The sequence below is a fragment of the Vigna angularis genome, chromosome 10, assembly GCF_016808095.1.
Source record: "Vigna angularis cultivar LongXiaoDou No.4 chromosome 10, ASM1680809v1, whole genome shotgun sequence".
NCBI classification, from domain to species: Eukaryota; Viridiplantae; Streptophyta; class Magnoliopsida; order Fabales; family Fabaceae; genus Vigna; species Vigna angularis.
Genome location: NC_068979.1, coordinates 17,002,057 through 17,029,827, shown reverse-complemented (window position 1 = coordinate 17,029,827; position 27,771 = coordinate 17,002,057). Strand labels below are relative to the sequence as shown.

Below are 27,771 nucleotides of genomic sequence, written 5' to 3'. Positions count from 1 at the left end.
TGGATCTGTTCCCCATTCCGATCATCATTGACGACGATGAACGACAAATCCCTCCACCCATGCCTCCTGCATTCCGAACCAGAGCTCCCTCGACGGAGCTTACCTTAAGACCGCCACCCAGTAATAACTTTCCTTTTTAAGGTTTTATATTTTTAGTTTTTTTTTTTTTTTATTATTATGGTCTGTAATATTAACGATCAGCATTGATCGAACCCTGAACATCTTTATTATGCTTTGTTTTTGTTTTTGTTTTTTTGCCTTTTTTTTTATTTGAATTTGTACCTTCGCACCTTTTTCTGTTATATCGGTTTTTTTCATTTTTTGCATTTTTATTTTATTTATCAAATGTTAAGATCGTTTCAGTATATTCAAATTGGTATCTTTGTTCAAAAACATCTCTATGTCCTTACTGTAAATCTTGCTCTAATGATGAAATAAAATTAGATTTTTTTTTGTTTTTTTCTTGATCCATTCAGTCTAAACAAAAATTCCAATAAACCTTTGAAACAATGAAAAAGAGAACTTTAAAAATATTTACAATGAAGGAAAATAAGGAAAATTAACTTCGAAAGATGAGAACTGAAGTAAAGCTCAAAATTATTTGTATGAAACAATGAGTAAATGGGTTCAAAAGAAAATAATTTATTTACAAAGAAGATAAGGAAAAATGACTCCGAATAAAATGAGATCCGAAGTGAACGTCATGCGCATGAAAAACAAAATTTTTGAATCATTATGCATATGAGACAGATGAAGAAATGGGAAGAGAGGAACAATGAACTTGTAAAACCATTTGAACAATTTGAATTTTTGACAACCCCCTTTTTTATTATACTTTTTATTTGTTTTCTTCCACGACATCCTTGAGGAGTGAGTTTGTGCTCAACGAAATATACTCGTGATGCTTTAACTATTATCACTTTCCCTTATTTTACTTTAAAACTCAGTGTGATATGAATCGTGTCGAAAGGCAAAGGACGAAAAAGTTGAATAATGAATGGAATTGGAGGTATTTATTGAAAGAAGTAACACAGAATACAATTTTATTTTATTTTTTTTTTTTTTTTTTTTTTTTTTTACAAAACAGTGTTAATGTCCCTTAGTAGCATCCCCTATCTCGGAATCATCATGCGTAAAACTTTTTTACCGCATCAGAATTGATTGGTAAAGGTAACTCTTCTCCGTCCATCCTTGTGAGAATTAGTGCCCCTCCAGAGAATGCCCTTTTTACTACAAATGGCCCTTCGTAATTTGGGGTCCATTTGCCTCTGAGATCCTTTTGTGTAGGCAGAATCTTCTTTAACACCAGTTCGCCTTCATGGAATTCTCTCGGGCGCACTTTTTTGTCGAAAGTCTTTTTTATTCTTCTTTGGTACAATTGCCCGTGGCACGCCGCTGTCAGTCTCTTCTCTTCGATGAGATTGAGCTGGTCAAACCGAGCTTGAACCCACTCAGCTTCCTCCAATTGGGTTTCCAATAAAATTCGTAGAGATGGGATTTCCACCTCAAATGGAAGCACTGCTTCCATCCCATACACCAGCGAGAAAGGTGTTGCGCCAGTTGACGTTCGTACTGATGTACGATATCCATGTAAAGCAAAGGGAAGCATTTCGTGCCAATCTTTATAGGTGACCACCATCTTTTGCATAATCTTTTTGATATTCTTGTTAGCAGCCTCTACTGCCCCATTCATTTTTGGACGGTAAGGAGAAGAATTAAGATGATGAATTTTGAACTCCTCACATAACTCCGCCATCATCCAGTTGTTTAGGTTGGTGGCATTATCAGTGATGATCTTGTTAGGCAGCCCGTATCTGCAGATCAACTCCTTTTTTATGAATCTGGTCACCACCTTTCTAGTCACGTTGGCATAAGAAATGGCTTCAACCCACTTGGTGAAATAATCGATTGCGACTAGTATGAAGCGGTGTCCATTTGACGCTTTTGGCTCTATAGCTCCAATAACATCTATCCCCCACATTGAAAATGGCCAAGGTGCAGACAACACGTTCAAAGTCGTGGGCGACATATTGATATTGTCTCCATGCATCTGACATTTCTCGCACCTCCTCACATGTGTACAACAATCATTTTCCATGGTTAACCAGAAGTAACCAGCTCTCAAGATCTTCCTAGCCATTGAGTGCCCATTCATGTGTGTGCCAAATGTACCTTCGTGCACTTCTTTCAATATCAACTCGGCTTCTTTTGCATCTACACATCTGAGGAGAATCATGTCGTGACTTCTCTTGTATAAAATATCCCCACTTAAAATAAAGCTACCAGCCAATCTTCGTAACGACCTTTTATCGTTTTCAGATGCTTTTTCAGGATATTCTCGGGTCTTAAGATAGTGTTTGATATCAAAGTACCAAGGTTTACCATCCCCCTCCTCCTTGATGAAATGGCAATATGCTGGCTCCGCATGGCTCTTCATTTCAATCACTGGTAATTCTGTATTTGGGTCAACCTCAAACATGGATGACAAAGTAGTCAATGCGTCTGCTAATTGGTTATCCTCCCGTGGTATGTGGTTAAATGTGATGATGTCGAAACACTCCATTAATCCTTTGATGTATGCCTGGTAAGGGATTAATTTTGCGTCCCTAGTTTCCCACTCCCCCTTCAATTGGTGGATGACTAAAGCTGAATCTCCATATACGTCGAGAATTTTAAGTTTGGATTCTATTGCCGCCCGAATACCCATAGCGCAGGCCTCATATTCAGCAATGTTATTTGTGCAATTAAAACACAACCTTGACGTCATGGGCATGTACTGCTGCTCTGGAGAGATAAGTATTGCCCCTATGCCATGCCCCATCATATTCGATGCTCCATCAAATAGTAATATCCATGTTTCTTCGTCTCGGTCTTTCCTGTCTTCTTCGAATAGAGCCATGATACCTTCATCAGGGAATACGGGTTGCATTGGCTGATAATCGCTAATGGGTTGATGAGCCAGGTATTCTGCTAACGCACTACCTTTGACAGATTTCTGAGTGACGTATACGATGTCATATTCTGACAATAGCACCTGCCATCGAGCTATCCTTCCTGTGAGAGCGGGCTTCTCAAAAATATACTTGATGGGATCCATCTTTGATATTAACCAAGTAGAGTGACTTAACATATATTGCCTTAAGCGATGAGCGGCCCAGGCCAATGCGCAACAAGTTCGTTCTAATGGTGAATATCGTTGTTCGCAGTCTGTGAACTTCTTACTCAAATAATATATAGCATGCTCTATTTTCCCCTCTTCATCGTGCTGACCTAATTAATACACAACCCATCGATCCATCCAATACAGTCAAATACAAAAGGAGTGGTCTTCCTGGCACAGGTGGACGCAACACCGGAGGGTTTTGCAGATATTGCTTAATCTTTTCAAAAGCAGCCTGACAACCCTCATTCCAAACCGAAGCCTGATTCTTACGCAATAACTTGAATATCGGTTCACAAGTGGGGGTTAATTGAGAGATGAATCTTGCAATGTAGTTTAATCTACCTAGGAAACCTCGAACCTCTTTTTCCGTCCTAGGGGCAGGCATTTCTGCTATCGCTCGTACCTTGTCAGGATCCACTTCTATTCCCTTTTGACTAACAATAAAGCCTAGCAATTTGCCAGATCTCACTCCGAATGTGCATTTAGCAGGGTTCAACCTAAGTTTAAACTTCCTCAATCTTTCAAATAGTTTTCTCAAGTTAAAAATATGCTTTTCTTCTGACTCAGACTTAGCAATCATGTCATCCACATACACTTCAATCTCTTTGTGCATCATATTATGAAAAAGTGTCACCATCGCCCTTTGATATGTTGCCCCAGCATTCTTGAGCCCAAAAGACATCACCTTATAATAAAACGTCCCCCACAATGTGATAAAGGTAGTCTTTTCCATGTCCTCAGGCGCCATCTTGATCTGGTTATATCCCGAGAAACCATCCATGAATGAAAATAGCGAAAACCTAGCCGTATTATCGACTAGAGTGTCGATGTGCGGTAGCGGGAAATTGTCTTTTGGACTTGCACGATTCAAATCGCGGTAGTCTACGCACATCCGAACTTTACCATCTTTCTTGGGCACTGGTACGATGTTTGCCACCCATTGCGGGTATTTTGCCACAGCCAAAAACCCTGCATCGAATTGCTTCTGCACCTCTTCCTTGATTTTCAAAGACATCTCGGGTTTCATTCTTCTTAATTTCTGTTTGACCGGAAGACATTCTGGCAAAAGGGGAAGTTTATGCTGCACGATATCGGTATCCAAACCAGGCATATCATTGTATGACCACGCAAACACGTCTTTAAATTCCACCAATAGGACTCGCAACTTTCCCTTCACTTCTTCTTTCATAGTAGCGCCGATCCTTATATCTTTTATGTCGTCTTCCTCTCCTAAGTTGAGTATTTCAATTTCTTCCTGATGGGGTTTTATCTCTTTAGACTCTAGTTCCACTAATCTCAATAGCTCTGGAGAGGGTTCCGGATCATCTTCCCAATCATCTTCCGTATTAATGACAGGGTGCTCCCACTTAGGGATATTGACATTATCATTTTCAAAACATTCATTGTCGTATCTGCATTATTTAAGTTTGCGAAAAATAATAAATAAACAGGAAAAACTATGAAAAAGGCTAAATGATGATAGAAATGAGAACGAACACGGTTCAAATATCACACTGAAAGCAAAATAAAAGCATCAAACCGTAAGTCATGAATCCCAAAGCTCTGGGTAAAGCGATAGGGTTGATTAATAAATTACATTTCATTTGATTTAAACATCACGGGTAAATCCAGAGTCTTCCAATTATTGAGTCGTGCATCTGGGGAGCAAACCCACACGAAGTTTGAGCTTTCAGATCTTGCCTCCTCTTCCACTACTGCTATATGGCTAGTGTTCACCCATCCAGCACTGTGAAAACTTTCTTTGATACCACAAATGTGGATTTTCCTCGCCCTTGGTTCTCGTTTCCCCATCCGAGCCAAACTACGCTCCTTCCTTTCCTCAATCAACCTCTTCTTATCTTCCTTGCTGGGCTTGTACCTCAGGCCATATCTGTTTTTGTTCTCAATCGCCTCCAATGGGAATGTACGTCCTTGTCCATACTTGCCTAAACCATTCTCGTACTTATATCCTTCTTTCAGCATGACCTTGGCCATCATGATAGAGGTGCATGATGTAACACCCAAATATTTTAAAGGGTATTACTGATAGTAGAGACTAAATTAATTCGATATCTCATATAAACAATCAAACTTTATTTCAATTACTCCAAAGTACAATACCAAACTTACAAACTTTAAACAATATAGTCTTCACCGTTGACATTTCAACTTTTAAATTTTACACAACATAATCTTCCCAATACAAATTTATTCTTTTTACAAAAATCCATGAAAGGTTTTCCCCGCATCTCTCTCATCTCTAAGCTTTTTCAACCACATCTGCAACATTATCTAATCACATATAACATGAGTTATATGATCATAGCATAAACAAATAAGGGTAAGCCAACCATATCAAATCAATCATTAAACTTGTAATAAGAATAGTTTAATCATTTATTTCTATAATTACTCAAATATCATTACCCCGATGTCATTAATTCATCATTATCAAAATCATCTTCCTCAATTTCATAAACCTTACAATTTATACTATGCTTACTCACGAAGCCTTATGGTCAGACCGCTCTCTGCCTGCTTCCTTAAGCCTCACCTGTATACTATGTCTTACTCTCTGAAGCCTTATGGTCAGACCGCTCTCTGCCTGCTTCTATAAAACTTATGATTCACATATTTATGTCAAAGCCTTATGGTCAGACCACTTGCTGCCTGCTTTCATTAACCTCAGGTGTTACTTTGTTCATACCAAGCTCTCATGGTATAACCGAACATACTACTTCCCGTAGGGAACATCATTTCATAAGCAATAATTTCTTATATCCACTCCAACATTTCATCACCTCAACATTTCATACTCTCTTATCCACTCCAACATTTCATCAAATCAACAATTCATAACCTCTTCTCCACATAACTCAATCATGTTCATTCTCTAATCATAATTTGACAATAACCTATTTTGGTGTTAATAAATTAAACATATCGCCGGCTATCATACTTCATATTATAAACTCATTTTTTTTGACCATAACGAGTATAACTCAACATATTTTCACCAATTAAAGATTCATAGATCAGCCAAAACATTTCATCATATCTTAGCCACTACGTATTAAAGTCTGAACTCAATGTAACGATAAATAAAATATATATGAAGTTTTTACCATGTTAAATTTATGCATCTCGAATTAACTTATTTTATTTTAATTTCATCCTATTAGAGATCTTTCTTTACCCCAATTGGTCACCGGAGAGGACCCAGATGTCTGAACGCATCAAACTCACCTTCGACGCCAACACATATGACTAGTCACAACTGACTGGACCAGGCCAGGGCTGCTCTATGATCAGGGATGTGCCAACTCAGGTTTTTAAGGTTCCTCTATCCTACCAACAAAGGGAGGCCTTCAATAATTAACAATTTATTTATTTAAATTATCTACCTTGTTCGCTTATGCTCTAAATCTAAAATGCCTAATTTTAATATTTTTACTTCGTCTTACAACAACCTCAAATAGTATCACTACATCTATTTAATACTCATATACAAGTTATTACAGAATCCTTACTCCAGACCTTCCAACAAGATCAATTTCAGCCAAGAAACTCATTCATGATAGAATTCATACAAGATAATTATAAACAATTACCCATAATAAGATATTACTATAAATGGTCATAGAAGAATACAATATTTGACAATCATAAGAATAATCTTAATATAAAAATTCATGGGAAACAAGAAGTTGAATCTGGCAGAGCCGGTTAGACAACTTCTAATCCATCCCAAAATACAATATAATTAAATAACGAGAACAATACATGTCTGGGGAAATAAGAAGTTGAATCTGGCAGAGCCGGTTAGACAACTTCTAATCCTTCCAAAAATGCAATAAAATAAATAAGTAAAGCAATAAATAGTTTGGGGAAACAAGAAGTTGAATCTGGCAGAGCCGGTTAGACAACTTCTAATCCTTCCAAAAGTGCAATAAAATAAATAACTGAAGCAATAGAAAGTTTGGGGAAACAAGAAATTGAATCTGGCAGAGCCAGTTAGACAATTTCTAATCCTTCCAAAATACAATAAAATTAAATAAGGGAAACACTAGAATGTTTGGGGAAACAAGAAATTGAATCTGGCAGAGCCGGTTAGACAATTTCTAATCCTTCCAAAATACAAAAAAAATAAACAACTAATAACATACAAGTGGCATAACATAATCAACATTACATTTTACAACTATCACACTTGGATATCAATACAAAGCATACTCTCATTTAAAATTTAAGATCATACAGAAACAAAATACTCCATATTCAAGATATAAGATCAGAAAAGCAAAATATAACATATCCAAGACTCAAGATAATATAAAAGGAAATACTCAAAGTTGGCTCCCCTTACCTCTATTCCAGACTTAGTTTCCTCTTCTCAAACCGTTCTCCGGAAACTTCCAGAATTTCCCCTCTTCAACTATAATTTACTCCAACTCTCTTCTCTCACAATTTCTCTAGAATTTTGGTGTAAATTTCCAGCCTCCCCCCTTGGCTATTTATAGTAAAAAAATTTACTATTCATTTTTACTATTCATTTTTACTATTCATTTTTTTATTCATTTTACTATTACAAAAATAATTTTTTATTTGCAAATTGGTGAATTCTGATCTCAAAGCTACGTGTAACACTTATCCTTTCCAAAAATATTTATTAATTTTTTTTTTTTTTTACTATTCACTTTTTACTATTCACCTTTTACTATTCACAATTTACTATTCATTTTTTTTATCTAGTATTTAACTTACAAATATTTTTCAAGGATCTTACAATCTCCCCAACAACAATTATTTTCGCCCTCGAAAATTATTTATTTAAACAAAGACTATCTAACAAAAGATTACTTACAAAAGAGATATGGATATTCCTTTATCATAAATTCTTCCAATTCCCAAGTCATTTCCTGTGTGTCTTCATTCCAAAGTACTTTTACTGTGCGAATATCTTTCCCTCTTAGCTTTTTCATTTGAGCATCTAGTATACGCACTGGTCCAACTTCCATTGTTAAATTTTCCTTGACCTGAATTTCATCAACTTCTAACACATGCTTTGGATCTGGAATATACTTCCTCAGTTGGGATACATGAAAAACGTTATGCAAATTTGCCAATCCAGGTGGTAATGCTACCTCATAAGCCACTGGCCCAATCTTTTTGAGAATCTGATACGGTCCGAGAAATTTTGGTGTCAGTTTCCTCATCTTGATAGCTCTCCCGACCCCTGTAGTTGGTGTTACTCGTAAGAATACATGATCTCCTTCTTCAAATTCTAACGGTCTTCTTCTTTTGTCGGCATATGACTTTTGTCTACTTTGAGTTGCTTTCATCCGATCTTGGATTAATTTTATTTTTTCTGTGGTTCGCTGTACTAGCTCGGGTCCCACTGTTAGTGCTTCCCCATCTTGAAACCAACACAACGGGGTTCTACATCTTCTTCCATATAAAGCTTCATATGGTGGCATACCAATACTGGAATGATAACTGTTGTTGTAAGTAAATTCTACTAATGGTAGTATCTCATTCCAACTTCCAAGATGATCTAATACACAAGTTCTTAGCAAATCTTCCAAAGACTGAATAGTCCTTTCTGTTTGACCATCAGTCTGAGGATGATAAGCCGAACTCATCCTCAACTGCGTTCCCAGAGCCTTCTGTAGCGTCTGCCAAAACCTTGAAGTAAACCTTGGATCTCTGTCTGACACAATGCTTGTAGGTATTCCATGCAACCTCACTACTTCCCTGATGTATAACTCCGTCAGCTTTTCTAGAGACATACGTTGATTAATGGGAAAAAAGTGAGCGCTCTTGGTTAGTCTATCAACGATAACCCAGATAGAATCGTGACCCTTTGATGATTTTGGTAAATGTGTTACAAAGTCCATCGAGATACTATCCCACTTCCATTGAGGAATGTCTAACTGTCGTAACATCCCTCCCGGTTTTTGATGCTCCACTTTTGCCTTCTGACACACCAAGCAGGCTGCTACAAACTCGGCCACATCCCTCTTCATTCCATTCCACCAAAATGACTCTTTCAGGTCTTTATACATCTTAGTCATACCTGGATGTATGCTAAGACGACTTTTATGGCCTTCGTCTAAAATTAAATGTTTTAATTCACTCTTTGCAGGTATACACACTCTGTTCTTAAATCGAAGGATGCCATCTTTACTTAGAACGAAGTCCTTAACTTGATCGGTGTCCAACAACCTGATCTTTTGCTGCAACTCTTGATCCATCGACTGCTCAACCTTCACTTGTTCTAAGAAGTCACTAGTGATTACTAAATGACCACACCATATATGATATGGGGTTAACTGCAACCCCAAGTTCATATCACGTAACTTTTCTAACAGTTCTAATTCCTTCACCATCATTGTTGTTATCTGAGCTTGTCTCCTACTCAATGCATCTGCCACCACATTGGCTTTTCCTGGGTGATATAAAAGCTCGAAATCATAGTCCTTCATATATTCCATCCATCTTCTTTGTCGCATGTTCAGCTCCTTTTGATCGAACAAATACTTTAGACTCTTATGGTCACTAAAAACTTGGAAACTTGCCCCATAGAGGTAGTGTCTCCATGTCTTTAATGCAAATACTACTGCTCCAAGTTCTATGTCATGCGTTGGGTAGTTCTTCTCATGCGCCTTTAGCTGCCTAGATGCATAAGCTACAGGTCTCCTTCCTTGCATTAGGACGCACCCCAATCCTTGATATGACGCATCGCAGTACACCTCAAAAGATTTGCTAGAGTCTGGAATGATTAATACTGGTGCTGACGTTAGTCGTTGCTTCATATCCACAAAACTGGCTTCGCACTTGTCAGTCCACAGAAATGGTTGATCTTTACGAGTTAACTGAGTTAGAGGACCTACAATCTTGGAAAACCCTTCAACAAAACGTCGGTAATAACCGGCTAATCCTACAAAACTTCGTACTTCAGTTACAGTTTTCGGCCGCTCCCACTTTAGCACAGCTTCCACCTTTGCTGGATCCACTGAGATTCCTTGAGCAGAAATCACATGACCCAAAAATTGTACTTTCTCTATCCAGAACTCACACTTTGACAGTTTCCCATACAGTTGATGTTTTCTTAAAATTTCCAACGCCACCCTCAAGTGTTCTGCATGCTTTTCCTTATTCTCTGAATAGATAAGAATATCGTCTATAAATACTACCACGAACTTATCTAAACATGACCGAAATATTCTGTTCATGTAGTCCATAAAAATCGCTGGAGCATTCGTCACGCCAAACGGCATTACCACGTACTCAAAGTGTCCGTAGCGAGATCTGAAAGCCGTCTTTTGCACATCTTCCGTCTTGACCAGAATCTGATGGTACCCAGATCTGAGATCAATTTTTGAAAACACCTCTGCTCCTCTCAACTGATCTAATAGATCATCGATTCTTGGCAAAGGATATTTGTTCTTTATTGTAACCTTGTTCAGTTGTCGATAATCCACGCACAACCTTGAACTTCCATCCTTCTTCTTCACCAGCAATACAGGAGCTCCCCATGGAGACACACTTGGACGGATAAACTTCTTCTCCAGCAGATCTTCGATTTGCTTTTTCAACTCTACTAGTTCGGCAGGAGCCATTCTGTATGGAGCCATAGAAACTGGGCCAGCTCCAGGCATTAGATCTATTGTGAAATCGATCTCTCGACTAGGTGGTAAACCTGGTACTTCTTCTGGAAAAACATCAACATATTCTTCTACCACAGGTATTCCGATGATTTGTTCTTAAGTATTCTCTCTTTTCTCCTGAGCTAACACCACAAAGCAGGTAGCTCCATCTTTGATATCCTTCGCAACGACTCGAGTTGAGCTTAGTTCTAAATCGTTCAAATTTAGAAACTCTATCTTTTGTTTCCCACAGTCAATAAGAACGTGATTGGCAGTCAACCAATCCATTCCCAAAATAATGTCTATATTTTGAAGGGGTAAGCAGATCAAGTTCACTTTGAACTTGCGTCCTGCAATTTGGATCGGGCATCCGACACAGACTGAACTGGTCGTAACTGGTCCCGATGCTGGTGTAGAAACTACTAATTCACACCCTAGATCAAGCATCGGTAATCCGAGTCTTTCTAAACATGCTAGGGATATAAAGGAGTGTGTGGCTCCAGAGTCAAACAAAACATATACGCATTCTCCTAACAACATACAGGTGTGTAAGATTAATGTACCTGGCTTAGTAGCCTCTTCTGCAGACATTGCGAATACTCTCCCTGTTGCCCGGGGCTTTACTTCAGCAGAATCTTGTTGTTGTGGTTCTCCCACCTTCTTTTTCTTTGGACGAACATTAGCAAAGTGTCCCGGATCATTGCAGATGAAACATCTCTTCCCTTCAACTTTTTCCCCAATAAGTTTAGGGCAGTCACGTCTGAAATGTGCCCCTCCACACTCAAAACACTTCACTGTTCCTCGATATGATAATTGTGGTTTTTCATAAGGTTTTCTGTTGAATTTCATTGAAGATTCTCCCTTGGCAAGTCTGGAAACTCTACTTGGATCAAACTCCAATAATTCTATCATTCTGGCTTTCTCTACCAATGCTGGAAACTCTTGTATTTCCAATGGCATAAGTACCTTCTTCAGTTCATGCCTTACTCCTCCCTCGAATTTTCGACATCTCCATTCTTCTGTGATATTCTGAGTATAAAACCTCGAGAGATAATTAAATTTTACTACGTACTCTTGTACTGATAACCTCCTTTGTTGTAAGGTCAGGAACTCCGCCTCCCTTGCAAATTTTGCACTGTTTGGAAAATATTTTTCCAAGAACCTTATCTTAAAGTTCTCCCAATTCACAGCCTCACCACGAACCGTCATCAACTGTTGCATACTTTCCCACCAATATTCAGCCTCCCCCACCAAAAGAAATGATACATAAGTTAATTTTTGTTCTTCTGAGCAAGTTATTACCCGAAAAATCTTCTCGTTCTGCCTTAGCCAAGAGTCAGCCTCATCCGGAGTAGCCTCCCCATTAAATTTAGTTGGATCATGCCTTAAGAAGTCATTCAAGCTAGAATGATTTTGAGGTACTTGATCAACTTGTTGTTGCTGCATCTTTGTCGAGTTTAAATGATTTCTTCAAAAAGATAACAATACAATTTAGCATATGATATCAATTTCCTCCAATAGTTGTTTTCATCATAACAATTAACAGTTTTACTAGGAATAATAATTTCACTCCCCAAAGTCCCAAAATACTTTCGAAAACCATTGCTCTGATACCATAATGTAACACCCAAATATTTTAAAGGGTATTACTGATAGTAGAGACTAAATTAATTCGATATCTCATATAAACAATCAAACTTTATTTCAATTACTCCAAAGTACAATACCAAACTTACAAACTTTAAACAATATAGTCTTCACCGTTGACATTTCAACTTTTAAATTTTACACAACATAATCTTCCCAATACAAATTTATTCTTTTTACAAAAATCCATGAAAGGTTTTCCCCGCATCTCTCTCATCTCTAAGCTTTTTCAACCACATCTGCAACATTATCTAATCATATATAACATGAGTTATATGATCATAGCATAAACAAATAAGGGTAAGCCAACCATATCAAATCAATCATTAAACTTGTAATAAGAATAGTTTAATCATTTATTTCTATAATTACTCAAATATCATTACCCCGATGTCATTAATTCATCATTATCAAAATCATCTTCCTCAATTTCATAAACCTTACAATTTATACTATGCTTACTCACGAAGCCTTATGGTCAGACCGCTCTCTGCCTGCTTCCTTAAGCCTCACCTGTATACTATGTCTTACTCTCTGAAGCCTTATGGTCAGACCGCTGATGGACAAATTTGTAAGCACCAAAATATGATGTCACAAACTTGTTTCACAATCGGCAAGTATGACCGAATCGTTCAAGTAATAAACTTGGTAAGACCAAGTATCGTTCTTCCCAAAGGACTCACGGCCTAGTTTAGTTATGTGATTTGTTGATTAGCTAAGACTTACAAACGAAATATTTAGATTTTAATATGCAAGACGAAAAATAAACATGTATGCATGAATTGATCAATGGCAAAGACAAAAGATAAACACTTTCAATGGATTATATGAATGAATATGTTGTTGGGGGTCAATTTCATCTCATCCACTCTCATACATTTTAGGAATTCAACATTCAAATCATCATTGTTAATGCCACTCTCTAAAGTACCATTCTAGATGGCTTCTCCCTAATCAAATAGTTCATACAATTCCTAGCATTCCTAATGATTAGTTCATGAGTGCAGGAGCTTAACGACAACCAATATAATATTGTCAGTATAATATTGGGAGAAATTCCCCGGATCTAGACTTCCCCGTACGTGTCCGTATCGACAAAACCAATAATCATGCAATAGAATGAGTTAAACAATGCAAGCATTGAGCAAAGAGGAAAAACCCTAACTAATGATGAAAGAAAGCATAAGTCTTAGATTAAGATGCAAGCATAAATTCCATATATGAGAGCTTCAAGAGATTACATTGATTCCCCAACAAACATACAAGGTTTAGTTCACCATCTTCATGGTGAACCTAGATGAACAATAATGAAAGAATGAAAGATAAAACCCTAGAAAGGTGAAGAGGTAGCCTGAGCATCCAAGATCCTCCTTCAAAGGGGTGGAAGAGAGAGTGTTTGCCTCGTTTCTGCCAAAGATACTAAACCCTAGGACGTGCAAGCCCTTATATACTAATCTAGAGTTACAAAAGATTACAAAAGCCCAAGCCCAAAAAGTGCCGCTCAGCGGTAAATACCGCTCAGCGGTGACTGCGCGTGCCTTTTCTTCCCCTCAGCGGCCAGTTTGCCCCTCAGCGTGACTCCCGCAATCTCCTGAGTGCCGCTCAGCGGTAAATTACCGCTGAGCGGTGCCTTCGACTTCTCGTTTTGCACTCTTTCTTGTCTTTTCTAATGTCACTTCTCTCCTTCTTCACTCTTTTCACTAAATTCACCTTAAAACCTGCACAAAAACACTCAAATCAAGCATAAACCTGTCCAGCTCTCTTATTTCTGAAAATAAAGATAAAAGCATTGATTTCAAGCTAGTTTCTAAGTCTAAAGGTTGCTTTTAGTATCAATTTTAAGCATGAAAATAACAGTTTTTCAACTGTTATCACAACCCCAAACTTAGAACTTTGCTTGTCCTCAAGCAAACAAAATGTAACTCCATCTCCAACCAATTCATATGATGGTTAACTCATTCAAAATCCTTTTCTCAAGATAAGTAACAACTTCACTCAAACTTATGACCAAGATTCAATCAAGATGTGCACATGCTTTAGTGTTCACAAAATCATTTAAATTCCAACAAATGCTATTTTTCATGAATGATCAATCAATTAAGCATGGATGTTCATGTGCTCATGGAATATTTCCTCACCAGGTAAAGTGTTTCACTCACACACAAGTGTATAAGAGGTATAGTGTTTCGCTCATTCACTCCACTATCACAATGTCACATGAATCAACTTTGCCTTTCATTTTACCACAATCAAAACAATCACAAGCATGCATCATCAAAAGGACTTTTCACTGGCTTATAATGTGGCTGGGCTAACAAGAAAATTGGTTTTTCTGGATCACAAAATCCTTGAGTCAAGAGAATCATAACAACACAATCATCTTATTCATTCCCAACTTGCCTTTTACAATTGCAATTGCATTGAGCTTTACTTCTTTTTCTCTTCTTTTCTTTTTCTTTGCATATTCTTACTTTTTAGCTCTTAGCTCAATGCTTTTTATGTTTTCCCAATAACCCCAAACTTGAACATTTAACAATACCACACAAGATCTTCTACTTAACTCAAGGTAAAGATTTTTCAATCAAAGGTTTCAAGTGTATGTTCAAGGCTAAGGGTTCAAAGGATAGAACACAAAGTGTTCTCTTTTAGTGGGCTAATTTTATGTATTTGGCCAATAAAAAGGGTTTCAACAACACGGCCTTGATCATCTGATGCAAAACAAGCAATTGATTCAATCATAGAAAACCTGGGCAAAATCATTCATGCTTTCAAAGTAATAGCATTCAACAATAACAACTCTGGAGCTCAAAACCTCACATATAAGCTCATTCACATTTGACATACACATCCTGCTTAATTTCACAATCACAATCATGATATAGTGCATTTGTTCACAAAGCTTGTGAATCACCTGTATAAGCATTTAATGTGCACATCATCTCAACATCAATCAATCAATAAGCATCATCAAGCATTACTTATCAAACAATCACAGTTAATAGCAAACCATCACACAAACCAGGTTTTCAAGAGAGTACATCAAACCCTAATCTACAACCGAAAACAAATAAGTTCAGAAAACTTAAACCGCAAAAGCATAATCATATGATAGCATTCATCAGTAAATGCTATCTCAGCTCCTCATCAGTCTGAGCTGTCCTCTATATCTTCCTCTTCCTCCTCATCTTCATCTTCATCAAATGCATCCTCCTCCTCAGCTTCATCTTCTTCCATATCTCTTGCTGAAGCTTCAGCTGCTTCAGCTTCTCCATGCAATGGTTCTTCTGGCCAAGCAACCACATTATGGAATTCATCCATAGTCCACCTGTGTGCTGGAGGATTATCATACATCCCCACTATCATCTCAGCAGTGGCCACCTGCCCTCTATGAATGGAGTGCAACTGAGCACCTATAAGAGACATATACATGTCCCTCATCTGGAATGGTTCTGCTTCATGTGTATCCACAGACGTCCGGCTCTGTGCTGGCCCTCTACGAGCCTGGCGTGGTGGAACTGGTTGAGCTGCCTCCTTACCTCCACAGTACTGTCTGTAATAGGCCTCATCTATAGCTTTTCGTGGCCTCTCAAATGGTGGAACAGAAGTGTCCACTCCAGCTTGCTTGCAAAGGTGAGTGATCAAAGAAGGATGTCCCAGTGGTGCTTTGTTGTTTGAGGTGTTAGCACACATACTGATCTCATCAGCTATCACCTGCCCAATATTAACATTCAAATTTCTGATAGCACAGTAGATGAATAGTGCCCTGCTGAGAGTAATATCTGACACATGTGAACATGGCTGGATGTTGGCATGAGAAAATGCCATCCAATACTTTGCAAGAGGATTCAAATCTGTCCTCCTAATGTTAACCACCGCGCCAGATCTATTCCTTTGGAAGTGTCCTCCAGGTATACACAGTACTCTCTTAACATCCTCAAAGTCAGCACCTTCCTCCATGCTAAGAGCAAACTGACATTGCTCACCAGCCCACACAGTATCCAGGAAGTTGTTGATAGAATCAGGATCAAACCTGATAGCATGGCCTCTGACATATCCCAAATAATGCTCAGCTGGATGACCACCAATCTTCTTTGCATTGGTGTAGAATTCCTTGACCACAGCTATGTTGGCAGGTGCTGGATAAGTGGCTAGCTTTCCCCAATCATTCCCTAACACTTGCTCTCCAAATTGAGGAGCTAAGTTAGGTATCATTCCAACCTTTCTCTCCATTAGAAGTCTTCTGTCCTGAACCACCCTAAAGTGCTTCTCATGTTTCCTAGAGAGGAACCTGCCATTATGGGGCTGCTCTGGTTCCTTTTCCTTTCTCTTGGTTGCCATGGTTTTCAATCTCTTTCCTGAAGAGGATGCCATTCCTGCATTCAAAACACAAACCAAAACCACAGAACATGATGTTAATCATTAGTAAACACAGAACACAACTCCTTTCGAAGCTAAACCACCGCTGAGGGCCAGAATTTCCCCTCAGCGCCACCAGCGCCACGCAACAAACCAGAAAAAATCAAATCTGGCAGAGTGCCGCTCAGCGGTAATTGCCGCTCAGCGGTGACTCTGCAGATTTTCGAAAATCTTGTTTTAAAGCTTTCCTAACTCCACCCAAATGCAATTTTCATATTTCCAGTTCATAATCATGCAGTTTAATCGGTTCAAACATCAAATATATCATCAAATCATGCATAGAAATCAAAACCCCTAAATATTCATGCTTTGACAATCACATTCAAATTCAAGAACCCTAGAATGAACCAAATGCATTTTACTTACTTGGGTGGAGATGCTAGATGATATGAGAATGCTTCCAAACTAGAATGCTCTCTTCCAACCCCAAACTTTGATGGCACACTAATGAAAAAGTGAGTGAAAGAGAGATTTTCTAAATAGGGAAGAGTGAAAAGATGTGGAAAACCTAAGAGAATGTGTGTGGAAATGTTTGTGCAGAGAGAAGCCAGAAAATAAACCCTAAAACGCAGCTTGGGGTATAAAAATACCCTTATGGGCTCGGGTCCCGCTAAGGGGAACTTAAGCCCCTCTGCGATAGTACCGCTCAGCGGTAATTGCCGCTCAGCGGCACTTTCGTGATGTGCCCTTCTCCTTCTTTTCTTGACCTACGTGCCTTCCTAGCATACCCCTCATAGATTCCCTGCAATTCAATGTTAAAAATGCTTATGCAAATCCTAACTAAAAATAAACAAACAAAAACAATCAATCAACTGGGTTGCCTCCCAGGTAGCGCTTGTTTAACGTCACGAGCCTGACCCAAAATCCACCAACACCCATCAGTAGGTGTTTCAAACTTACCAGCACCCATCAGTAGGTGTTACAAACCTAGTATCCTTCAGTAGATACTTAACCACCTAGCATCCTTCAGTAGATGCTAAATTCCACAAAATATTTACAGAATAATGTTCACAAATTAAACCAAATCAAAATTAAAAGTTTGTCAATCACTGGGTTGCCTCCCAGCAAGCGCTCTTTTAACGTCATTAGCTTGACCCAATAAAGTTCACGTTCCATCTTCTGTATAGTTGATGTAGTCTTTCCACCAACTTCTCAACTGCTTCCTTTGGACTGTTTTGGTTCTTCTAGAATATGGAGACTCTATCTCTATCATCTCCTTTTCTTTGAAACCCTTCACAACCCACAACTTGTTCTTGAGTCTCACAGGTGTGCCAAGTTGGGGTTCTCTTTTCTTCCAGTCCCTATGAATCTCTTCTCCTTTTCCAGTTTCTTCTTCATCCTTGGGTACCTGAAACAACAAACAATGGTTACCTGAAACCTCAAGATTTTCATCTTGACTTCTAGTCATGGGTGCATCTCGAAATGCAGCTTTATAACTAGCCTCTTCCTCCTTTGCTTGTGTTTCATCTTTGAAGACATCCACCACCACTCTCTCCTCTCTGTCTTGGAGCACCACTATACCTTCATGTACATCAATGATGGCCCTGGCCGTTTTCATAAACGGTCTTCCAAGTATGATAGGTATCTTCTCGGTCTCCATCTTCATCACCACAAAGTCTGCTAAAAACTGAAGTTTGCCAGCACAAACTATAATATCCTCAGCAATCCCACATGGCTCCTTTGAAGATCCATCGGCCATTACTAGATTAACCTTTACAGGTTTCACTTTAACATTGCCAATTTGCTCCAGTAAAGAATAAGGTATCAAGTTAACACTTGAACCTAAATCAAGGAGAGCTTTCTTCACCTGTTTCTTCCCTATAGTGCAAGGGATAGAAAAACTACCTGGATCTGGTGCTTTAGGAGGGAATGACTCTTGCTTAACAGTTATACACTCCTTTGCCTCATCATCTCTACGTCTTTTCTTTGTAGAGATTTCTTCATTAGATTTAGTGTAAACCGTAATCTGTTGTAAAATCTGTTCCCAAGGTGCATCATTATCCACCATTTTGAATAATTCTGTGAAGTCTTGATGGAAGGGAAAAGTGCTTTTGCTCTCTATTTTTCTTCTTTCTTCTGTATCTAACTCAACTTTCTCATCATCAACACTCTCTACCACCTTGCACTCTTCTCTGGGGTTAACCTCAGTATTAGCCCCAAAATTTCTGTCGGGTCTTTCTTCCAATCGCTTGATAATCTGACCCATTTGAATCTCCCAATTCTTTATCGCAGCTTCAGTGCTCTTTTGAGAAGATTCTGTTTTCTGTATAAATTGATTAAGAGTTTCTTCCAACCTTGTTTGCCTTTCATTAAGCGCAGATAATTGTTGCCACAAGGTTGGTTGCTGCTGCTGCTTGTTATATTGATTAGCTTGCCCAGTTTGTCCTTGGCCAATGCTTGGATGTGGTTTCCACCCTTGATTGTAATTCCCTTGGCGGTATGGAAACTGATTAGCCATGAAATTAACATCCTCCACGGCTTCCACTGGCAAAGCACATTGACCATTGATATGGTCACCTCCACATAATTCGCATAACTGGGTTTGTACCTGTGCAGCAGATTTCAACTCTTTAGGTAATTGAGCCAAGGTTTTAGTCAGAGTCTCCAGCTGTTGAGTTAGAATTTTGTTCTGAGCTAGCAAGGCATCATGGGTTTGTAATTGCAGAACCCCTCTTTGTTGCGTAGGGGCTCCTCTCTCACTGTGTAGCTCATTGTCACTTGTAGCCATATTTTCAATAATGTCAGTTGCTTCCTCTGGAGTCTTCCATTTGATATTGCCTCCAGCTGAGGCATCCAGCATCATCTTGGTTTGTGAACCAAGCCCTCCAAGGAAAGTTAGGACTACTTCTTGATCTTCGAAACCATGCGTGGGAGTTTTGCGTAACAAGCTTTTATACCTGTCCCATGCATGTCCAAGTGACTCCTCCATGCCCTGCTTGAATGACGAAATTTCTTGCTTGCCTTTGGTCACCTTTGACTGTGGAAAGTACTTGTTCAGAAATTTTGTGACCACTGCTTCCCACTCTGTGAAACTTTCTTCTGGAAAAGAGTTTAACCAAAGCTTAGCATTGCCCCCCAATGAGAAGGGAAACAAGCTAAGTTTGATAGCTTCGTCTGGCACCCCATTAATTTTGACCGTGTTGCAGATCTCATTGAAAGTTGTAAGGTGCTCATATGGGCTTTCGTGAGATAACCCATTAAATTGATTACTCTTCACCAGTTGAATTAATGCTGGCTTGACCTCCATGTTGGCTGCATTGACTCTAGGTCTAGCTATGCTGTTAAAGTGTTGAGGTCCAGCAAGATTGGTGTAATCTGCAAGAGTTCTTCTAGCATTGTTATTCTCCATGCTTCTTGTGCTGTGAACAGAACCTTGTGGTGATGTTTGGAGGAGAGTTTCTGGAGAAGGGAAAAGTTCTCTGGACGTTCTGATTCTTCTCCTCCTTCTACTCTCGTCTAGCCCTTCAAAAAGTGGTTCTGTTGTTTTCTTGCTCCTAGTCCGAATTGCTTCCTGCATACACAAGAAAAAAAAACCCTAGAAAAGATTTGTTAGCACAAAAAGATATAGAAGAAGATATAAATTCAGAAGATAGAAAGATTTAGAAGATAGAAACAGATAGATAAAATAAAATAAAACCTAATCTAAAAAAAAAAAAAAAAAATCTAATCTAATCTAAAAGATAAAATAAAATCTAACCTAACCTAAAAAGATAAAATAAAATAAAATAAAATCTAACCTAATCTAAAAAGATAAAATAAAATAAAATAAAATAAAATCTAACCTAATCTAAAAAGATAAAATAAAATAAGATCTAAACTAACCTAAAAGATAAAATCAAATAAAATAAAAACAGAAAAAATAAAAACAGAAATTCAAAAAGTCAAAGATAATCAATAATCACACAAATTAACCAGTTAAACCACGAGTCCCCGGCAACGGCGCCAAAAACTTGATGGACAAATTTGTAAGCACCAAAATATGATGTCACAAACTTGTTTCACAATCGGCAAGTATGACCGAATCGTTCAAGTAATAAACTTGGTAAGACCAAGTATCGTTCTTCCCAAAGGACTCACGGCCTAGTTTAGTTATGTGATTTGTTGATTAGCTAAGACTTACAAACGAAATATTTAGATTTTAATATGCAAGACGAAAAATAAACATGTATGCATGAATTGATCAATGGCAAAGACAAAAGATAAACACTTTCAATGGATTATATGAATGAATATGTTGTTGGGGGTCAATTTCATCTCATCCACTCTCATACATTTTAGGAATTCAACATTCAAATCATCATTGTTAATGCCACTCTCTAAAGTACCATTCTAGATGGCTTCTCCCTAATCAAATAGTTCATACAATTCCTAGCATTCCTAATGATTAGTTCATGAGTGCAGGAGCTTAACGACAACCAATATAATATTGTCAGTATAATATTGGGAGAAATTCCCCGGATCTAGACTTCCCCGTACGTGTCCGTATCGACAAAACCAATAATCATGCAATAGAATGAGTTAAACAATGCAAGCATTGAGCAAAGAGGAAAAACCCTAACTAATGATGAAAGAAAGCATAAGTCTTAGATTAAGATGCAAGCATAAATTCCATATATGAGAGCTTCAAGAGATTACATTGATTCCCCAACAAACATACAAGGTTTAGTTCACCATCTTCATGGTGAACCTAGATGAACAATAATGAAAGAATGAAAGATAAAACCCTAGAAAGGTGAAGAGGTAGCCTGAGCATCCAAGATCCTCCTTCAAAGGGGTGGAAGAGAGAGTGTTTGCCTCGTTTCTGCCAAAGATACTAAACCCTAGGACGTGCAAGCCCTTATATACTAATCTAGAGTTACAAAAGATTACAAAAGCCCAAGCCCAAAAAGTGCCGCTCAGCGGTAAATACCGCTCAGCGGTGACTGCGCGTGCCTTTTCTTCCCCTCAGCGGCCAGTTTGCCCCTCAGCGTGACTCCCGCAATCTCCTGAGTGCCGCTCAGCGGTAAATTACCGCTGAGCGGTGCCTTCGACTTCTCGTTTTGCACTCTTTCTTGTCTTTTCTAATGTCACTTCTTTCCTTCTTCACTCTTTTCACTAAATTCACCTTAAAACCTGCACAAAAACACTCAAATCAAGCATAAACCTGTCCAGCTCTCTTATTTCTGAAAATAAAGATAAAAGCATTGATTTCAAGCTAGTTTCTAAGTCTAAAGGTTGCTTTTAGTATCAATTTTAAGCATGAAAATAACAGTTTTTCAACTGTTATCAACCGCTCTCTGCCTGCTTCTATAAAACTTATGATTCACATATTTATGTCAAAGCCTTATGGTCAGACCACTTGCTGCCTGCTTTCATTAACCTCAGGTGTTACTTTGTTCATACCAAGCTCTCATGGTATAACCGAACATACTACTTCCCGTAGGGAACATCATTTCATAAGCAATAATTTCTTATATCCACTCCAACATTTCATCACCTCAACATTTCATACTCTCTTATCCACTCCAACATTTCATCAAATCAACAATTCATAACCTCTTCTCCACATAACTCAATCATGTTCATTCTCTAATCATAATTTGACAATAACCTATTTTGGTGTTAATAAATTAAACATATCGCCGGCTATCATACTTCATATTATAAACTCATTTTTTTTTACCATAACGAGTATAACTCAACATATTTTCACCAATTAAAGATTCATAGATCAGCCAAAACATTTCATCATATCTTAGCCACTACGTATTAAAGTCTGAACTCAATGTAACGATAAATAAAATATATATGAAGTTTTTACCATGTTAAATTTATGCATCTCGAATTAACTTATTTTATTTTAATTTCATCCTATTAGAGATCTTTCTTTACCCCAATTGGTCACCGGAGAGGACCCAGATGTCTGAACGCATCAAACTCACCTTCGACGCCAACACATATGACTAGTCACAACTGACTGGACCAGGCCAGGGCTGCTCTATGATCAGGGATGTGCCAACTCAGGTTTTTAAGGTTCCTCTATCCTACCAACAAAGGGAGGCCTTCAATAATTAACAATTTATTTATTTAAATTATCTACCTTGTTCGCTTATGCTCTAAATCTAAAATGCCTAATTTTAATATTTTTACTTCGTCTTACAACAACCTCAAATAGTATCACTACATCTATTTAATACTCATATACAAGTTATTACAGAATCCTTACTCCAGACCTTCCAACAAGATCAATTTCAGCCAAGAAACTCATTCATGATAGAATTCATACAAGATAATTATAAACAATTACCCATAATAAGATATTACTATAAATGGTCATAGAAGAATACAATATTTGACAATCATAAGAATAATCTTAATATAAAAATTCATGGGAAACAAGAAGTTGAATCTGGCAGAGCCGGTTAGACAACTTCTAATCCATCCCAAAATACAATATAATTAAATAACGAGAACAATACATGTCTGGGGAAATAAGAAGTTGAATCTGGCAGAGCCGGTTAGACAACTTCTAATCCTTCCAAAAATGCAATAAAATAAATAAGTAAAGCAATAAATAGTTTGGGGAAACAAGAAGTTGAATCTGGCAGAGCCGGTTAGACAACTTCTAATCCTTCCAAAAGTGCAATAAAATAAATAACTGAAGCAATAGAAAGTTTGGGGAAACAAGAAATTGAATCTGGCAGAGCCGGTTAGACAATTTCTAATCCTTCCAAAATACAATAAAATTAAATAAGGGAAACACTAGAATGTTTGGGGAAACAAGAAATTGAATCTGGCAGAGCCGGTTAGACAATTTCTAATCCTTCCAAAATACAAAAAAAAATAAACAACTAATAACATACAAGTGGCATAACATAATCAACATTACATTTTACAACTATCACACTTGGATATCAATACAAAGCATACTCTCATTTAAAATTTAAGATCATACAGAAACAAAATACTCCATATTCAAGATATAAGATCAGAAAAGCAAAATATAACATATCCAAGACTCAAGATAATATAAAAGGAAATACTCAAAGTTGGCTCCCCTTACCTCTATTCCAGACTTAGTTTCCTCTTCTCAAACCGTTCTCCGGAAACTTCCAGAATTTCCCCTCTTCAACTATAATTTACTCCAACTCTCTTCTCTCACAATTTCTCTAGAATTTTGGTGTAAATTTCCAGCCTCCCCCCTTGGCTATTTATAGTAAAAAAATTTACTATTCATTTTTACTATTCATTTTTACTATTCATTTTTACTATTCATTTTTTTATTCATTTTACTATTACAAAAATAATTTTTTATTTGCAAATTGGTGAATTCTGATCTCAAAGCTACGTGTAACACTTATCCTTTCCAAAAATATTTATTAATTTTTTTTTTTTTTTACTATTCACTTTTTACTATTCACCTTTTACTATTCACAATTTACTATTCATTTTTTTTTTATCTAGTATTTAACTTACAAATATTTTTCAAGGATCTTACACATGATAAATGTGGGTTCATAGGAAATGGCTCAACATAGGTGTTTCCCACAATTTCTAATGATTGAAAAGTTGTTTCCAGAGCTTCCTCGGCTGCCTCTATGTAACGGGTGGAGGATGGGCCACTCACAAGGAGATCCTCCTCTCCAGAAACTATGACCAACTTATCTCCCATGATATATTTCAGTTTTTGGTGCAGTGTGGAAGGCACAACTCCTGCAGAGTGGATCCATGGGCGACCCAATAGACAACTATAGGCTGGGAGGATATCCATGACCTGGAAGGTTATTTGAAAAACACATAGGCCAATTTGGACCGGCAATTCTATTTCTCCCATAACTTCTCTTTTGCTACCGTCAAACGCTCTCACAATCATAGAGCTTGGCTTCATGTGTACTCCGTCACAAGGTAGCCTATCTAATGTCGTTTTGGGCATGACATTTAGGGAGGAGCCGTTGTCTATCAACACGCGTGCTATGCCGTGGTCCAAACATTTCACTGAGACATGGAGAGCCTTGTTATGCCCTCTCCCCTCCTCAGGTATTTCCTCATCAGTAAAGGTGAGGTAGTTATTAGCATTGATGTTGCTGACAATGCCCTCGAATTGGTTCAGGGAAATGCCTTGTTCCACATGGGCCTCGCTCAGTATCTTCATCAACAGTTTTCTATGGGAGGCCGAGTGCATGAGTAACTCTAACAGGGATATCCGGGCAGGCATACGATTCAACTGTTCCACCACTTTGTACTCGCTTTGTTGTATGAATTTCAAGAACTCGCAAGCCTCTCCCTCAGAGATTTCTTTCTTGTCCGCCTTGTCAGGGGTCTCTTCTGCCTGCACCCCTTTCCCTTTTAAATGCTCTTTAGTATTTGCCTCCATCGGTGTTTCATTATTGCTAGCTCCTCTTCTTGTCAAGTTTGGTGGCGTGAAGATTCGACCACTCCTTGTCATTCCGCCGATGCCTGATATATTTTCAACAGCTGGATCCTGGCTAGAGAATTGACTTTCAATGCACGGTCCTTCGTCGACTACATGTGTTCCATACCTCCAAGGGACAGCTTTCTCGCTTTTGTAAGGAAAGGGAACTGGTGTATGAATGACAACGGGTGATCTTCCTTGAATTATTGGTGTAGGGATGGCTCGAGTGAAACAGATTATCAACGGCTCTGGCAAAGTTACATCAGACTCCATACCAGTTTGTGCAAACACCTCCTCATCCTCGTCTTCGTAGCATACTTGCATCAAATTCCTATCAAGTAGATCTTGTAGCAACTCTTCGAATTCAACGCATTCCTCGATAGAGTGTTCCGTGCATGGATGAAGCCCACATGCTCTCCCCAAATCATAATCCCTGTTTAAAAAACCTAACTTCAATAATTCCTTGAAAATAAACCTTCTGGAACTTCGGATCTTACTTGCATCCCTTATCAGTTCATGCTTCGTAACCTCAATGGCATTTGTCGAGGCATTACCATGTCCGGATAACGGATTAGTATCAATGCTAGGTTTATCTTCTTGAAATTTTAGCCATCCAACGTCAATTAGGGCCTGCACTTTACGCTTGAAGGTCATACACCTCTCAGTTGAGTGACCCACGCCTTCCCCATGATAACTACACTTGACATCGGCATCATAACCCCTAGGGTATGGAGGCTGCATGGGTGTCATTGGGCATATAGCAACCAAACCCTTTTTGACGAGGTGAGGTAATAATTCAGTGTAAGTCATAGGGATGGGGGTGAAGTGGACAAAGTTTCTTTCCTGGGTTCTTCCCGGGTAAGTGCCTTGACTTGCATTCAGATTTGGATTTGCACTTGGCCCAGTCCTCCAATCATTGCTTGTGATAGGTTGCGATTGATGAAATCCTTGTTGTGGTTGAGGCCTAATCGGATGAGCAAAAGCTGCATTGGCTGCATATGGAGGTTGGCCTAGGTATGGTCTATAATTGTGAATAAGAGCCTGACCTCTCCATACGGGCATTGTCGACGTTGCATGCACATCCCCTTCTCTCTTCTTTCCCGGATTGAAAGAGGGCTTCTTTTTAGAGTTTTCCACTGCAGATGGGCCACCCGTAATCTTCCCATTCTTCAACCCAATTTCTATCCTTTCGCCTATTATGACGATATCAGCGAAATTGGAAGACACGTTCCCGACCATGTGTTCATAAAACGGTGGTTGGAGCGTGTTCATAAACATTGCCACCATCTCCTTGTCATATAGAGGCGGCTTAACCTGTGCAGCTAACTCCCTCCAACGTTGAGCATACTCCTTGAAAGTTTCATTTTCTTTCTTGGCCATGTTTTGTAATTGTAGCCTGCCGGGTGCGACCTGCATATTGTACTTATATTGCTTCATAAAGGCGTCAGCTAGGTCCACCCAACAACGTATGCGAGACGGCTCTAATTGAGTATACCAGTTCAAAGCTACCCCAGCCAAACTATCTTGGAAAAAGTGGATAAGTAACTTGTCATCATAGGCATACGCGGCCATCTTTCTGAAATACATAGTCAAGTGGCTTTTAGGGCACGTATTACCCTTGTATTTCTCAAACTCTGGCGTCCTAAACTTGTGCGGTATTTTTATGCCGGGCACTAAACTCAATCTTGCAACATCGCCGAATCCATAGCTTTCGACTCCTTCTATAGCTCTAAGTCTTTCTTCCAAAATTTCCAACTTATTCTTAGTTCCAATGAAGCTATCGATCCCCCCAACCACTGTGGTATGTGGCACGACCTCGATTGAAGGATCCTTCTTGACCATTACGCGTGGCATTACAGTTACCCGCGTTCCTTCAACTGCGATGGACTCATTCGTAGTTACACCGGTCATGGGTGCCGAAACTGGGACAGGACCCTGAGTACCGACGGACGGTACATTGATGATTTGGGGGAAAGAGAAAGACGCATCTTCCGCTTCCGAGTAATCTTCCAGAGGGGGAGTATATCCTGGGGGTAGGCCATACATCGGGAATGAAATCGATGGGCTCAAGGCATCAAACTTTGGGGGACAAGGGGGGGTATTCCCTTTGATTCGTGCTGATGAGGAATCTCCCGCAGTCTTAAGAGATTCTAGAGCAGTAAGGATCTGCCCTATCTGGTCTTTCAGCTGATTGATATCGGCTTTGACAACTTCGTGTGCTTCCTCCCAATCTTCCATAATTCTTGAATTAGCCCGGGTCCTGTAAGGATGTCGTGGAAGTTTTGCCGTGGTTTTTCCTCACTTTTATACTGCTTTGTTATTTTAATTACTCAAGTTAGATGAAATATGCTAGACAAAACAGAAAAGAAAACAAAAGTGATGCATGCTACTGATAGGGGGAAATCACAAGATCACGATAACTTTAATGATGGAAATTGGTACAAGTTGATATTATACAAAACATCCCAGGTCCTTCCTATAGAGAAAGTCTAACAAGACAGGGA

General features: G+C 38.6%; 1 protein-coding gene across 1 annotated transcript; it reads right to left on the bottom strand.

Annotated features, from left to right (window-relative positions):
• Nucleotides 1–1,126: 1,126 nt before the first annotated feature.
• LOC108334900 (uncharacterized) lies at nucleotides 1,127–27,505 on the bottom strand. Its single transcript, XM_052870006.1, is given in 4 exon segments — nucleotides 1,127–3,277; nucleotides 3,279–4,575; nucleotides 4,761–5,149; nucleotides 24,353–27,505. Coding segments are annotated over 4 exon segments (6,990 nt in total).
• Nucleotides 27,506–27,771: the final 266 nt, after the last annotated feature.